The 17400-nt window shown below is 37.8% G+C and overlaps 2 protein-coding genes across 3 annotated transcripts in view; one reads left to right on the forward strand and one right to left on the reverse strand.

Moving 5' to 3' along the window:
• Fmn2 (formin 2) overlaps positions 1-3083 on the forward strand; it is a 341897-nt gene extending 338814 nt beyond the window's left edge. For both annotated transcript variants that reach the window (XM_026390773.2, XM_077803042.1), the window contains 2 exons: positions 2030-2111; positions 3057-3083. In XM_026390773.2, coding sequence (XP_026246558.2) covers positions 2030-2111; positions 3057-3083 — 109 coding nt within the window. The remainder of the gene's footprint in view (positions 1-2029; positions 2112-3056) is intronic.
• Positions 3084-14257: 11174 nt separating this feature from the next.
• Positions 14258-17400, reverse strand: part of Grem2 (gremlin 2, DAN family BMP antagonist) — a 102279-nt gene continuing 99136 nt past the window's right edge. Inside the window, exon 2 of the mRNA XM_026390770.2 lies at positions 14258-15575. Within this exon, the coding sequence (XP_026246555.1) occupies positions 15068-15574 (507 nt within the window). The 5' untranslated portion in view covers position 15575 and the 3' untranslated portion in view covers positions 14258-15067. The remainder of the gene's footprint in view (positions 15576-17400) is intronic.

Consider the following 17400-nt stretch of genomic DNA (forward strand, 5'->3'; position numbering starts at 1 on the left):
ATTTTCCCTTCCCAAGAAAAGCATGAACAATTAAATTTTATCTTTTAAACAGGCTCAGTTGTCAACATGCTCCAGAAAGATTTTCATTGCCCCTGCCCACCAACCCTAGGAACCTCCTCTGGGACACAGGTCATACCTGACACAAAACTAAGTGGTGGCCCTAAATGCACTGTTGTCATCTGCTTACTTATATGTCTCTCCCCTATTAGGCATTGAATTTAATTGTCCTTATAAAATAGAGCTGCGCCCAGACCCTGACCTGGAGTTACTACTCCATAATAAATGATTGTCAAATAAATGGCTAAGCCTCGAGAACATGTGAGGTTCCTTGACGCACATTCTCCTCCATTTTCATCATCTCTGCCATCAGGAATTTGGTTTTGTGCAAAATTAAGTATGTTTGTATTAGAATCATCTTCCTGTGATCCTCATAAAAATGTGTTTTGAGTACAAAATAAATAGGATAAGGAGAAAATTGGGATGCTTAGGGGATCTAAATACTTACAAAGTAAAATTTCTTAAATGCCATGAAATGCTTTCAAGAACTCCAAGTAAATTTAAGAGGGGACCGACTGGATTTTGGCTAAGTGCTGGGGGAAAAAAAAAGTGTCCTTAATTCCCTATCCAAATATTTCAACTTAAATTTACTGGTAGCTATTTCTGAGGAAGACAGGGACTCTACAATCCTTAGTTTGTTATAAAGAAAATGTTTTTGTGGTCAGATGTTTAGGGGAAGGATTAAAGGCAATTTATGGCTTGGGTAGAAAGTAATAAAAGTGGTAACAATGGAGTGTCATCTAAATTGTCATCATATTCTGGAATTACTAACAGTATCAACCTGGCAAGCATTTTACATCTAAAAGGAATTACTTTCATTTGTCATGCTTTAAGGTAAACTTAACATCAATCTTGAGCTTCTAACCTGAACTGTTTGTTTCATTCTATTGTTTAAGAAGAGAAGTGAGTCCATTGTAGAGAAGATGAATTCTGCCTATAAACCATTTGCCACAGGACTTAAGAAATATATTTATAATTCTTCTTTATCAGGAAATTAGACTGATAATCTACACAAAAATGTATTTTCTTGAGATTAAACCATAGCCTGTTCGGTTTCTCCAGAAATACATCAGTTTTAATTCCCATGGGGAAAAAAATCACAAGATTAAAAAAGTTAATTAACCTGATAAGTTATATTTCTTCTTGTAGCACCCATTTTTAATAAGAATCCAGTTTACAGAGTCCTATTTGTTTAATTAGAGCAATCATAACTTTTTATAGTGCCTTACAATTTATAAAGTAGTTTTAAATGAAATTCTGTTTAATCTTTGCAACAACTGTGTATAGTAATAATGTAGTAAGTTTCTAGGTGATTGATTCCTTCCATTATTTGAGGGAGTCTCAAGGTTCACAGGTGTTAGGACATTACCAGGATCAAATAGCAGTGCCAAATAATGCAGGATTTGTATCCAAGCAGGCATCCTCTCTGAAGTATACCTCTGGTAAATCCAGTGCTACTTTCCTTGGAATGTATGTACAAAAAGAACCTACAAGTGTTAAAATGTTATTACTGCTCCCTCTTTCATTTCTCTCGAAAGTTAAACAATGATTGGCTCCTATGCTCAATGAAGTTCAGTTTTTAGAAACTGCCCAACTATTAGTTGCAAATGACTTTTATGTATAGGTAAGTGTGGCACGGACAATGAATCAGAAGTAGTTTTAAATAAGCACGTGATATCCTTTAATTAGGTAATGCTTCTGATTTATGTAATGGTGCCAAGCCTATGTATGTAATGGAGAGCCAATCTCAGGGCTCACCCTCATCCAGAGATGGAGACTCTCTACAGGAATAAGCCTGAATGGCAAAGGCAGTTGATGTTTTAAAGTCAGTATCATTCAACCTCCCTTTGCCAGTGGTATTTCTCTGATAATTCAAATTCTTAATGAGTTGATGCTTGTTCACCTAATATAAGATGGATTGTAGTGATCTATGGAGATTGCTCTTTAAATAAATTGTCTTCTTCCCTCTCAGAGTAAAAGAAGCCGAAGAGGTATGCAGGCAGAAGAAAGGAAAATCACTGTATAAAATAAAACCAAGACATGACTCTGGAATTGTGAGTATTTAACTGTTCTTTTGTTTCTTTGTTTGTTTGTTTGTTTAACTTGTGATTTTCTTTAGCTTTGGAACCTTGTCTTCATAATATATTCAAGCTTATGTAATAATACTTTAATTACTTTCCTCTTAAGTTTCAATAAATGATGAGCTTCTGATTCCAAGAATCTCCTTTTCTTTATGCGTTTAGCCAGGCCCAGCAAGTTATGAGAATCTCAGTCTTCAATATTTTAAACTTAAGAATTAAGATGATCTACTAAGTGTGTACATGTTTGTGGACATGTGATCATTTCTGGGGGGCAAGAAGCCATCTTACACTTTCTTCATTGCATAGTCATCATGGACAAAGGCTGCATTTTAACCTAGAGTACCTGGGATATGGGATTCAATGCATTGGGATCTGAAACACAAGGGGAAATTCGATGTGCAGCATTGTGCTTTGCCCAGGGTGCTCAGACCTCGTCCATAACCTAGCAGCTCTACAGAGTTGGCTGTATCTGACAGTTGTTGATACATAGGCTGAATTTAACAAACTAATCTGTTTTCTTCTTGACCACTCCCTCCCTTAAAATAAAATTTCAAGTTGCACACCCTGGGAGAGAAGGTCTTGGTTAAAAGGACAGATTTTCCCTATGATAATTTAGATGTTTTGATGAACGTTTTAATTGTCATTTGCTGCTAATGCAAGTAAATGGTGCTGTTTTAAATGAAAAGTTGAGTTACATCTTCAGGTAGGAACATTTTGAATTAGATTAATGGATTGTAGTCTAAGTGAAAAAGACATGATAAATTGAGATACAATTAAATAGCTCTATTAAGAAAAAAGGAATTAAATCTTCATTTGAAATGAAATGAAAAGGTCTAATTTAAGCTACTCTGAATACCTTCCCTTTTTAATTTTTAAGTTCTTCTAACTACAACTGTCGTCTGGTGCATTTATTTTCAGAAAGCAAAGATAAGCATGAAAACATGAACAGTGAATGGCACAACAATGAAAATGAGTCATCGCAACAACTTCCACAAAATTCAGCTGACCTGAGGGTGGGAAGAAAACTACATCATTCTGATCATTTTTCTTCTTAACCTTTTAGTTTGTAGCTTCAGTGCAAAGAAATACTAGTGTTTTTTTCTTGTTGTTGTTTTGTAGTTTTCCTGTCCCCTCAGTTCCCTCCAATGTGTATAATACCGTTCTTCAATGAAGTAATAGGACATTTAACAAAGATCACTATGTGCAATACTGTATTTAGTGTTTCTATGTCAATTTTTTAGGATGTTAATTTATATGAAAATAAAATGAATAATAAAACATTTCTGTGTCTGTTGTGTGCCTATGGCCTAAGAATACCTGGAAAATATAGCCATTATATTTAGAATTTAAAGGAGGAGAGATAAGGAAAGGAGGGAAAGTAAGTTATTCTGCACATTCACATGTACAAAAATCTTGCATATTTCAGGGATTCAATACTTAAGTCCAGAAGTGGTACCTAAGTACAAAAAAATCCTGATAAAATATTTACTGCTTTTTGCCTAAACTTGGATTTCTTCCTGAGCTCCAGAACACTTGCTGGTCATCTCCAATTAGATATATCACTATATCCTTACAATTCATCATGTGCAAAACCCAGCTCAGCTTGTCCTCTTGCCCCTTCAAACAAGCTCGTTCTTCTGTGCCATCTATCTCAGGGAACAAAGCCACCACCCACTCAGAAAGCAGTCTTTCTTCACTTCTCACTATCCCTTTTGTCATGCTCCTGTGATGATTTGGGTGTCCCCCAAAAGTTCAGTTGTTGGAAGCCTAATGCAGCAGTGTGAGGGGATGGGCCTAATGGGAAGGGTTTGCATTAACAATATACACTGTAAAACTGTAAATAGTGTCTTCAAGTCATGGATGGAAAACAGTGAATCAAGACAATTATACCTGTATCATTCATATCAAAGGTGAGATACATATTTTTCAGACACTAAAAATCAATAGAGTTAACTATCCAAAAACCTAACTGAAAGGTCTGCTAAAGGTCATATCCAGTAAGGAAAACATGAAAATAAACTGAAGGACTGAGATGTAAGAAATCACATCACAGAAGCTGATGGAGTAAATAAACTCTAGATTGTAAACAATAACAACTATAATTTTTGTGTTTAAAAAGAATACTGTCATTTTAGATGGATAACAGGATGGAAGGAATTCAGGGAATAATTTAAAACATGCTAAAGGTCTTGTCTTATTCTCTTCATTTATTTGATTCAGTAAATGTTTGCAGAGTCATTAGTACATGCCAGAAACTGCTGTATACTTTGGGAATGATGGACACAGAGAAAATGTCCTATCCCCGTGGAACTTACATTCTAGTGGGGCAGACAAACCAAAAACGTGGTTTAAAGTACTGTCAGGTACTATGGCATTTAAGAAGGGTGACCAATAACTTGAGCTTCAAGCTGGAACTGCTCTCCCCAAAACTGGTCATCCTACTTCTATGTGCTATGTGAGCTTTAAGTGCTACAAAGAAAAAAATAAAAGATAATATTGAATATGTTTAGACATTGTTGCAAAAAAAAAGAAATTAAATAGAAATTTTATATTTATTATAGGTATTCATTACCAGAATAAAAAGTAATTAAAACAAACAATTGAGGAGAAAACCTTGTTAATCCAACTGAAGGCCAGAAAGATAAGGAAAAAAATGAAGTATGCCAACAAGAGAAGTGATTGTGGATGGTAGATGGGAGCTCTTGAAGAGGGTGGGAATTGATATCAGCAAGCCCTGAAAATCCTATGTAAACATTCCTTGAATTATGCCAATTTGTTATTATCATTTTCACATCCCAACTAATGAACTCAAATTTTTGTAAGTTGTACTTTTTTGATTATTGTTTTTCATGAAACACTCCTTCACTTATACAGTATTATCAAAAGCAAAAGATTCATTTTTAAATGGTGTAAAAGGTAGGGAGAAACAACCTCACAGCAACAAGGAACAAAATGCAAACTTCATTTTTAAATGAAGAGCTATTGAAAACCCAAACCACAAAATACATGGGAGAGCTTCCAAATGTGTGGATGTGGGAGGAGGCAGAGAAGATATCCATGGAGACAAACCTCAAAAAAAAAAAAAAAAAGCAAAGTCCTTTTATCTAGGGTTGGGGCTACATCCTTAGGTTCTAACTCAAACTTCTGTATTTTCAGTAATGAGCCTTGCTGACCAGGATCAGGAACCTCCCTGAATGTGCTATATTTTTTAAGCAGGAAGATTGCCAATGTGAGAAATCAGACAAGTCATATTTGCAGAAATATGTCTGTCGATAAGGGTGAGGGAAGAGACCCTGAATGAAAGTGGTAAACACTAGAGCAGGTTATGCTCTGTCCTGCTTCATAATAAAATATTTCTAGCAAAAATTTTACAAGAAATATTTAAGAAAACAGTTGAGAAACCCACAAAATATTTAAAGACACCTCTAAAATCAGCCCCCCTCAACCTATGAATTTAATACTATCCAAATAAAAATGCCAGCAGAAGGGTCTTTTGCAGAGAGGTGAAGGAAGTGGAAACAGAGCAAGTATTACAGAAGTTTACTTCAAAGTTCATACATAAAAATCAGCAAGAACAGTCAGAAGATCTTGGGGAAGAGACATTGTAAATAGAAACTGGCCCCTAATTGTTAAACATATTTTAAAGGGACAATTAGTGTTTATGATAGTGAAATTCTAGAAACTTCTAATAATGAGGTATTATACTGGATTTCTAAAGGAAACATTTTATGTATCATATAGATAATATGAAACATTTTTTAGAAGAAAAAAATCCATGAAAAAGCTCGTACCTTTGTCATTTTTGTGTGGGACAAAAATAAAGAAGCAGAAGAGTGTGTATGTATAATGCACTTCCATTTATGTAAAATGAGGGCAATGTGATTACTGAATTTGCAAAAAGAAATTGCTTGCATAGGATATTTCTGAAGCACTCAAAAGAAACTGATAATATTGGTTGCTTCTAGGGGAGGAAAATGATTATTTGGGAATGTAGAGTTTTTTTTTTTTTTTACTGTTACTTCCTTTGATTTTTTAAGATTTGGTACAATGTGAAAATAAGTCAATACAAAAACATCTTATGTTTAACTTTTGGGAATATATCTCATTTCAAGTATTAAACTTTACTCATCTGGTCAATTATATTGAATCAGGGAAACATGTTTGGAATGGTTTATGGTGCTCTGCGTTCCTATAGCAACTCTATCAGATGTTCTCCTCAAGGAAGATAGGAAAATTCTCTAACTAGACCACTACGCAGAGCTATTTGGGAGGGTGGCAAGGCGACCCTGTTTTTCTGTTGCTGGAATGAAAAAATAAATAAAGACAAGCCAGAATGATCTGTAAGCACATTTTCTCCCCTGGTGGTCCCATTACTACAGTAACATTGGGCTTTTTACTTCACAACAGGCCCATTTTGGTACACCTTCTGCAAAAACCTCTTTTATCTCAATTTTGAAGTTATTTCAGATTGTCCTTATGAACTCTGTGCAAACCACTGAATTTACAGGTCTATGCTTATCATATACTCTAATGATTTCCAGAGATTAATATCACTTTCTAATCCATACAGCAGATCATGGGACAAATTCACACCTTATGGTCTATGCATTAATGAGAATCACCTATTGGTTTTAAGTTTTTGGAGTTAGAAACTTGCATTATATTAAAACCATTTCACAGCAAAGCCAGGTTGTAAAGAGATCCACTTAATGGACTCCACATGATACTTGTTATTTTGTATCTACATATTCTACCTGGCAAATGCTTGTCTATAATTTGTCCCCATGTCCTTAAACCAGTGAACCCATATTTTTCAAGCAAAAGAGTAAGAATCAAAAATTTTAACGTTGAGTTGACAGAATCCCAGGAAAGATCCCAGGACAGATCAACAGAGTGCCTTTCAGCACATGGAAAAACAGACAGGGGTGCCTATGGTAACACAAGTTGTATGTGCTTTGGCTCCTTAAATAAAACAAAAATTAACACACACATGGCAAAAGGAAAAAACCAAAAGCAAGAAACTCCAGATAAAAATATTTTGATAACTCTCAAACCTTTTTGCTAAAGTTTCAAACATCAAATCTGAAGTTTGAAGCCTTAATCAGACACCCAATTTAACATTTAGTATCCAGTACCTTCCTACCCTGCAATAAATTAGCATTTGCATCCTTTTGAATAACTCTTATTAAATAATGTCCTGACATTATTTAATGAAGATTAAATAATGTTGTTATGAAGATTTTACGTGTACCTAGTTTATTTTGATCTTGTTTTGTCTTCCAGAAAAGATTTTGCTATATTTATCAGGCTGGCCATGAACTCTGGGCTCAAGCAGTCCTCCTGCCTCAGCCTCCTAAGTACCTGGTTACCACAGGCACACTTCAGTGCCAGGCCATGTGCCTACTCAGTGAACACAACTTTAGGAATATGAATTTGGGATGGGGCTTGGATCATGAAGAAGACATGGTATTACCTAAAGAGCAGAAGGATAATATGGTTGTTCGTAGGAAGGTGAAGCAGAGCTGAAATTCTCTGTGGCAACAAAGCTATACTTTGGAGAGTGAGAAGGAGAGACAGACACACTGTGTCCACAAAGAGGGAAGGCATTGAAATGCAGGAATGGAAAGTCCCACTTTTTATATCAGGCAGTAAGAAAGTAGCTTACCTGAGCAATGGTACCAATTTCCTCTGGTGTTTCCACTTCCTACTCTTTTAAAGGAATATTTTCTAAGGTTATTTTGCCCTCTATTCTTCTACTCCTTCTCTTAGAATTCTCATCTATTTTCATGGACTTAATCATGATTTTTTGCTTTTATATCTGATTTTCCATATCTGACCTCTCATTCAAATTCAATTCCTATTTCTTCAGATGTAGATAAAGTTTTATTCAGATTATTTCACTTTTACTGCAGATCTAACAGTGATTAAAATAAAACAAAAACCTATTTCATCATCTTCTAGTACCCAGTCCTCACTTACACTGGGCTCCCCGTCACTTGTATTAATATACTCTTCTTTTTTTTTTTTTTTTTTTTAATATACTCTTCTGTAGTCACCACATTCTGAAAATATTTCCCATAATTATCTCTTCCTTTCAGATACAATTCTATGACCACATCTGACCCTATTCGTCAGTCTATGTCTAGATCTGGATCATGTTCCTTCCAATTGCCTTGCATATTGTGGCTGGAATAAGCCTTGATCAAATCTGTCAATGATTTTCTACTTCCTATGAGATCAAATATAACCCCCTCTGCCTCCCTTTTAAGGTCTCCATATTCTTTATTCTCCATCTCTTCCCTCTTCCCTTTCCCTCCATTCCTACACACACTCCAAGGAGACTATTAGGGTACACTGCCCATTTACTAGGTTCAGGACTGTTGGACCCAACCCATCTCATCCCATCCCCTGATCCCCACTCCCAGCTGGATCCTTCACTGAGAGTTGCCCTTAATGAGGCCTTGCAGGCAGAGACTGGCTAATGTGGGTAACAAAGGCCTGTCCCCCTTACTTCAGTTGAGGACAACACAGCTCCTGAACTCTGCCATAGGATCAGACAAGGCCTCAGTTTCCACCAGATTGCTTTTCCCATTGCATTACCCATTTTTTCTCATTTCCTTATAGATCTATTGTCCTATAAGCATTCCCAATAAAACTGCTCAGGACTCTTTGTCTCAAGAGTTTGAGAAAGCAATTTAAGAGGCAGTTTCCAGAGTGGTCCAGGGAAGAATACTCTAACAAGGGATATGGAGATGGATAACATGCCAGATAGCTGCCAAGAATAGCTCCCAGGCAAACAGTAGATTTTTAAAACTTTTCCTGCGGGTAAACTGGCATGGTCTGCTGGTAGAAGGACTCACTGACTGGTAAAAGACCTTTGATGCTTAAAAGTCATGAGAGATAAAAGGATTAGGTACTTATTTTCAAGTGGCATTGATTTGTTTAAGAGATAATAAAGACTCATGATATTAATCACCATTTCAGGCAAACTGTGAAAGCCAAAGATAAGGTCTCTTTGGCAACATTTAATTAAGCTCTGATTTCCTGCAATCAAAGGAGGACTCAGTTGTAAGAAGAGTGCTATTTCAAAAAATTTGCATCTTGAGCTCTTACAAGTTTTCTTTACCAATGGTTAAGGCTTTCGTGGAGAAGGAATGGAACTCCTAAAAATTGGGAGAGTTATACCTTGATAGATACAGTTGAGAATCTCAAAGTCTGAAATTTCCCTGGACCCAATAAACCATTTCTAGGCTCACATCCCTACTGGGAAGTACTAGGTCAGCAAAGGAATGATAGGAGTATACAAGAAAGTGGCTAGAGGAGTCAGGGGAAGAACCGCATGCATCCTGAAACTTCTGGATCAAAGAGGGGTGACAGAACATGAAGTTGGATAAGGGATACCTACCACCCCCCAGAGCCATATCCCATGACTCAAGATTTAACTCTATAGCAAATGCCCCAAGGATAATGACACTAAGCTGCTAGAATGTCTTAGAGGATTACAAAAGCTGTAACTCACATTTAATGAAATAGAAATACAGGAACTTCCATTGTACATGTTGGACAAAAAGTATCCAAAAGCTCAGAGAAGAAAGCATGCTAAGTGGATTTGCTATCCATAAAGTTTAGGGGGAAAAAGTAACCAACTGCATTTTCAGGAAGGCCTCTTTTAGTACCTATCATCTGTAGGTCAAGATTAACTGTAGGAAAAGATGCTGTTATTAAACTAGGCTTCCTGAAGAATGTGAAACTAGCAAGAAAGATCTTCAAAAATATGTCAGGTTGTAATGTTTAATTGTCAGATGTAAGATGGGTGCATTTGTTGCAAAGCATGGGAGGATTGTAGTGGCATCTAGGGGCACCCAACATGATAATGGTTAATAAAATATGATGTTTCTGGATAAGCTGCCAACAAAGGTATTACTTAAGTGTTTGGTTAAAAGAAATTAGTGATGGCCAGGTGCAGTGGCACATGCCTGTAATCCCAGCAGCTCAGGAGGCTGAGGAAGGAGAATTGCAAATTCAAAGCCAGTCTCAGCAACTTAGCAATTATCACGACCCTGTCTGAAATAAAATCCCAAAAAAGGGCTGGAGATGTGGCTCTGTGGTTAAGCACCCCTGGGTACAATCCCCAGTATCTCCCCCCCACAAAAAATAAATCAGTGATAGATTATCAGAAGAAGAGGGCAGTAACAATAAAAGTAAAATCCCTTGCTCAGTTTCCACAGCAGACCTGGAACCCATTGGCTGGTTTCCCTAAGTAAAAACCTTGCAATATGAGGGCAAATCTATTATTTTGTTATCTTCCCACTTCATAACCTGGGAACTTTGGACCATTTATTCAGGTCAATATATTTTACCTTAATATTCAATACTTTGGGGATACTGAACACTGGGTTGGAATTAAAACTACTACTTGGAGACCAAATGAACCACCATGGTTCCCTACTAAATTAAAAGCATATAGGAACATCTAGAGTCCTACCCAAGGTCTGGTTCTCAGTGGACCCACTGCTCCATGAACCAACTTGATAAAACATGCCCTCATTTCCAAATACATAATTGAAAAGGACACTGTTGGTAGTTTAAAAGCGCTCACATTCATTTTTCACCTCTTAGGCAAAAGCTATTGTGGTGGAAAGGGGCAAGTGAATGCTCAGAAGCCTTTTGCTCAGAAGCCTCCAACAAAAAGGAGAAATTAAAAACCAAAGCTGAATCCCAAAAGGAATGGGGGGAAAAATCAATGAAAATTTCAAAGACTTTAATATTGTAGTGGCCCCTGTCACATTTCCTTTTATTTCACAATACTGTCTCCTGCAAAAACAACCAAAGATGTCAGCAATGGTAGTAGCCCTGGTTTGAAGCTGCTGCCCTCAATGTTAATTATTTGCTGGAACCAACTGAAATAACCTCCAGCATGTGATCTGGAAAGTGTGTGTGTGTGTGTGTGTGTGTGTGTGTGTGTGTGTGTGTGTGTGAGAGAGAGAGAGAGAGAGAGAGAGAGAAAGTGAGTTTTGTTTTGTGTGTGTGTGTGTGTGTGTGTGTATCTGTGTGTGTGTTTCCATATCTATAAGGAAAGAGAATCAGAACCAGTCTGCATTCCCATGGGATAGACAACAGTTTACATTTATGGTCTGGTCTCCAGTCTTTTTCCATTCTTACACCCTTTATCAAAATATAGATCGGAAGGATCTGTATTTTATGATCATTCTGTTTAACATTACACTGACCCACCATATAATTGACATCGTCTAGAAGGACCAGATGAAAGATATGGGGCAAGTATAATAGAGGTCTTGGTAAGCACCAACACCATGCGTGAGAAAGAATAGGTGATTAATCTTATAAAGATTCAGGAGATTTGTGATTCCAGAAACGATGGAGTACACATTTCCCCTATCTCTGCTGGTAGGGATCTTAGGGCTGAGGGAATGATAAGAAAATGATTTTTTTTGTTGTTGTTTTGCTTGATTATTCTACTACATATTCTACACTGAATACTAGAGAAGGCAGTAACCCAGAAATGCCCATGGTACAAACACAACAAAAGCTGTGAGGTTTTTCATATTTCAATTTTGATAAAGTGGCTGGGCTGTCTCCTGTGAGAGGGGTGGCAAGAATAGGGAGGGTTTAAGGAGGATTCAGAAGATAACTTGATGGTCAATAAGTTTTAATTGTTTATGATTTTGTTTCATTGTTATCTCTCATGCAGACATTACTAATCAGTGGTGATAGATCAATCATTAAATAAGATTTATAGAAATAAACACATTCTAAATTGTTCATGAAATAGTAAAAATTCATTGTCAATGATCTCATAACTTAAAATTCAGCCAACTTCAGAAACAAGTGAATTGAAATACCCTTAGGCTAAAGTGGAATAGTCTGTTCCATTTAATCAACTAGGTGGAAATACTTATAAATTGAATTCCTTTAAATTCATACAGTGAATCAACCATGTGCAAATTTCTGAAGGTTTTTATTTTTTATTGATCATTGAGTTTCTTGAATGGCAGATAGTTTGATGAGTGACACTGTGAAACTAAGAAGTATTTAAATTAAGAAATATTGAAACCCATGAGAAGTGAATGTGAAGATGCACAAAATTCAAGACAATTGGCTTGTGAAAGACAAGTATGGTGCACTGATTACAGAAAGGAAGACAAGTCTTACAATGAACTTTTATTTGCAGCAAGTTTCTGAAGGCTTCCTCATTTAGCATTTCTTATTCAAAGAATACAGCCAGAAAATTCTGTCTTCAGCTGGTAGGAAGAGTCTTGGAAATTCCCAAAGTCCAGCTCTAAGCCACCTCTACCACCCCTGCTTCTTGAGTGCCTCATTCTGATTCTCCTTGAAGATGCCAGGCTGCCAAGGGGATCATGTGACATGGGCTAGGAATTGAACTGACTGTGGCTGGACAACACAGAACCCCTTTGTTGCTCACTAAAACAAATTCTAAATTCCACTTTATGGCACATCACACCAGGATCATATATAATCCTAAAGAATCTTTATTTGTTCTATAATTTAATAGTATACCTATAAAATAATTACATTATACTTATAGCTTTTCTTCATTTATAAACAAAACAAAACAGAAACAATTAAATACAATTTGAGCCAGCATAAGGTAAACTTTATACATACAATAACCCCCCGAAGGAGCTTCACACTGCAGCATATCATATTGCTTTCATTGCTACACCCACAACTGGGTTCAAAAAGAGTGCTCAGGTTATTATTCTATGAGTTCTTAGCTTAATCTCCCCCCCTTTCTGTGGGGGCTCTGCATTAATAAAACGATAGGGGTTGACTTGGCAGTTGTATTGGAGACTCTCCTCCACTCTCCTTCCACTCCACTCCATCAGCCTCCATTAGGATCATGTGGGCTTCCTTTCTTCACAGTTTTTCTGCTGCATATTCTACACTGGGTCTGACTTGAGGTTTTCTGCTAAATGAAAATAATCAATTCTGACAGTGGATACCTTTTTTTACTTTTTATCGCCATCCCTGGGTTCCAGCCCTCAATGATTTCTTTTTATTTCTGCTTCCTGATTTTGGGCTACCCATTTCTGAAGCCAAAACCCCATTCATAATAGCACAGTGTGTGCTCAGGTTTTATGGTGTTACGGAAGTGACAGAAATATACAGCTTGCACTGCAGCAGCAGGAAACAGATTCTCCAACATGCCACAACCCACCCCAACCCTTGTTCTCCAGGTGACAAACTCTAGATCCACTGTTACTGCCTAGTGTCAGTTTCAGTCTCCAGAGCAATTTGTAGAGGGTCTCACACATACACTAGGAAACTGACCCTTTGGCTGGAGCACTCGCTTAGAAATTATCAGAGAAAGGCTTTTAGAGTACTCTCATTCCCACCAATGGCATCTCATTCACATTTGTCAGATTCCATAAACATCACTCACAGGGAAGCCTTCCTGGGGCAATTTAGCAAAGAGATTCAAACTGAGTATAGTTTTGTGAGAGCATAAATTATGTCAATTTCCTCATATCAAGAGACCACAACATGGAAACTTTGACAATTCATTAGAAAAAAATGAAAGGTGACCTAATGTTTGCTCATACTTTTAAAGTCTATTCTTTGGAAGGGATACTAGTTATTTTCCATAGGACAGTTCAACTATATTACTATTCTTTATAGGTTAATCCTTTACTTCCTCCTGCACCACAAAGTGACCCAGTTCCTTATATTCTTAAATACATCTTTAAACAGGAAACAATTTTGCTTAATGTTATGGCAGTGAAAATAGCATCCTGTGTCACCCCACATATGCATAAGGGATTTTGAGTTAATAACTTCCCAATGAATTCCCCTCCCCACACCCATCCACCCCAACCTAATTTCTATATTGTGCTGCAATGCTTTAGTACCTTCAGTGACATAATATTCAAAGTAAAAGCATGATTCTGCCCATTTCCCTGCCCAATCTAAAAGAGGTGCATGACAGTGAATTGCTGACCAGGCATTATGTCTGAGTAAAAAATACCTTTTTGGCAGATCATCACCTGCTGTCCTCCCTACTCAGAATAGTGCTGCAAGGCCAGAGTCAAAACATGTGAAACAATACATGATAGGTCTATAATACTTTTTAACAGCTCTTTACAATATAGGTCAATTATAAAACCAGCGTTAATATAGAGACCTTGTGTGTGATAATATTCTAATTGCAGCGATAATAGCATGCACACTAGAGTTCATCTCGAGTCCACTGATGGAGGCTGGGGAGTAAGGAAGAAAAGGTGGTGATGTCTCCTGGAAGGGTGTGGCCTGCTGAAAGCAAGGTCCCCAGGAAAGCCCACTTGATCCAAGTGGCTCAGTGGTTTTCTTGGTATCGGGTTTGTTTGGAGCCCCTCTGGCCCTGGACATCTCCTTTAAGGACATTGTCCAAATCAGTATCACAGCAGCAGCAAAACCACAAGAATGAATTCTCACCACCCCCAGAGGTCCAGGAAAACAGCAGGAGAAGTTTGAGGGGCTGCTCAGAAGAGTGATGCACCCTTTACAAGGAAAGGGGGCAAGCTGGAGTGTAGGATGAGGCCTGGAAAATACTGGCTTCCACATGGTGGAAACATCCATGCTGGATTTACAATGCATCACCTAAAGTCCTCTCTGACTGCAGGGGGTAGCCGAGAGGTTTCCAGCATCTTTCCATCGGGGCCTGATCCACAACCTAGTTCTGGAGCCCCAGGCAGGGCTCGGAGTCAGTCAGAAATACATCAGCAAAGCTCCACTTGCGTTCCACGTTTGTGACACGGACACCGTCAGCCCCAAAAGCCGTGCTTGCTGCTGAGGGGAGAACACTAGACAGCGTGTGAGTGAGCTCAGAGGACTGGGACCGACCGGGCGGCGACACGACCCAGCGACCAGGGCGCGCAGCGCAGTGCTGAGCTGCGTCCAGCCCCAGGCGTTCACTGCTTGTCAGAGTCGCTCAGGTTCACGGACATACATCGGCACTGCTTCACCTTCTGGATTTTTTTGAGTCGAAAGGGTGGATCCAGCCCGGGGCATTCGAGCTCCACCAGGACCGAGGTGACACGCTGGGGCTTGCAGAAGGCGCAGGACTGAAAGGACTCCTCCTCTTTCTTCACGTGCCGCGGGATGTAGAAGGAGTTGCACTGGCCATAGCAGAAGCGGTTGAGGATGGTGCGGCTGCGACAGCCCTCCTCGCTCACCGTCTGCCGCAGTGGCTGGGTCTTGCACCAGTCACTCTTGAGGTACTTGCGCTCGGTGACCACCAGGGCCTCCTGGCTGGAGGCAAGCACTTCCTTGATCTGGTGATGCCATCTCTCTGAGTTGTTGCTGCTGCCGTCCTTATAAGGTGAGGGGATGGCACCCACAGGTCTATTCTTCCGGGCTTCTGCCACCTTCACCAACACAGTCACCAGGAACAAGGACAGGGAAAGCTTCCAGAACATCCTGCAACGAGAAAAGAGTTAAAGGGATTGGTTGAGAAGGGCGACAGAGTGCAGAATCCATGTTGTCCTTTTAATGCTTTATGGGTTTATGAAGAGAGGTGACAGACTGCAAGATGACCAGGGACGGCTGAAAGTGAGGAGCATTAAACAGTCCACTTGAAGATAGCTATGACACTACCATAAATAGTGCCCCAAAGGAAGTAATGAATTTATAATGCAGTTAGAAAACATAAGTTGAACAATTACAGAAATAAAGCAAATGCTGCCAAGAGACACTCAAGCCAGTTCACAGAAGTACCAATAATGGTAAATACTCAAATGTTTATTGTGTTTTAGTATATTGTTTGAAGGGGTTTACATGCACAGCTCATTTGGTCCTCAAAACAGCCTTAAAATGGAGGTGGTATTAGTGTTCCTACTTCATGGTAATAATGCATTGAGGCCCACAGAGGTTCCATCATTTGTTCTACATAACCGGTGAGCAATGGCACAGAATTTGGAGCCAGGTATCTATATCCAGAGCCATGGATATGATTAGAAAAATTAATAAGTAAAAAGTAAAAGGAAAGTTCACAAATTTCTTAAAAATAAGCATTAATGTTAGAAACACACATAGGCTAAAAACGAATAGTCACGTATCTGTTCATTATTACATATAAGTAATAGATAAAATTTAGCATTTAACATCAGTACACAGAAGTTCAGATCAGTCAAATGAGTCATAAATTAGATTTGTATAGTGGAAATTCTTACTTGTGAATTAAGAAATTTCAAGTCTGCATTAAAATTATACCAATGCAAAATTACCTGCGGGAATGGATTGTTTTTTTCCAGTTTGGGTATTAGGAGACTGTGACACAAAATCAACAGAAATGGGAATTAGAGAGAAATTATTTTTCCTCTATCTAAAATGTGTCTTGTAGGGAGAAAACTGAAGTTTGACTTATGTGAAATATGGGCTTCAAAGTTCAATTTACATTTTTAATTTTTATATTTTCATGAATAGTCTCAAAAACCCAGCAAAAGAGATGTCTCCCATCTCATTTTACAACTGTAACTCCTAACATAATCCTCTCAGTATCATTATTTTCATCTTTATTAATTTCTTCTCTTTTTTACCACTTGTAAAACTGATAAATCCCCATTCATTTAACATGCACACTCTAACATGGACCCATAGCAATAAAAAGTATACATAAATGTTTATATATATGTGTGTAATATATGTGTATATATCTATACATGTATATTATATATATGTATCAGGCACAAGCATATAGAAATGGTTAAAAGTTAATATTAAGTAGAAGAAATTCTTCAAATCACAAGCTAATATATTTACTAATATTAGAATAACTAATATTTATTGGTTCTCAAAACACATCAGACATGTACACTAAGAAAAATGAGAAATTATATCTAATCTATGTATGATATATCAAAGTGTATAAATGCATTCTACTGTCACGTATAACTAATTAAAACAAATTAAAAAACACATCACCCACACATTTTTCTTTCATGTGTTAATGTATTTAATCAAAAAAACCACCATGAAATAGGTAGTATTTCTTTCCCCATATTATGAACAAGGAAATTGAACATAGAGAGGTTGTACAACGTGCCAAGAGCACAAAGCCCATGTGTGAAATATTTGAACCTAGGCATCCCAGCTCTGGAATCCGGGTTTTCTGTGACTGTAATTGCCTTTTTGTTAACAATATTTGTGTTAAAATATCTATGTTAAAATTCTTTTTGTTGTTGTGGTTGTTTGCAGGTCTGGGGATGGAACCTAGGGCCTCACACATGCTAGGGAAAGGTTCTAA

This window comes from Urocitellus parryii, chromosome 9, assembly GCF_045843805.1.
Source record: "Urocitellus parryii isolate mUroPar1 chromosome 9, mUroPar1.hap1, whole genome shotgun sequence".
NCBI classification, from domain to species: Eukaryota; Metazoa; Chordata; class Mammalia; order Rodentia; family Sciuridae; genus Urocitellus; species Urocitellus parryii.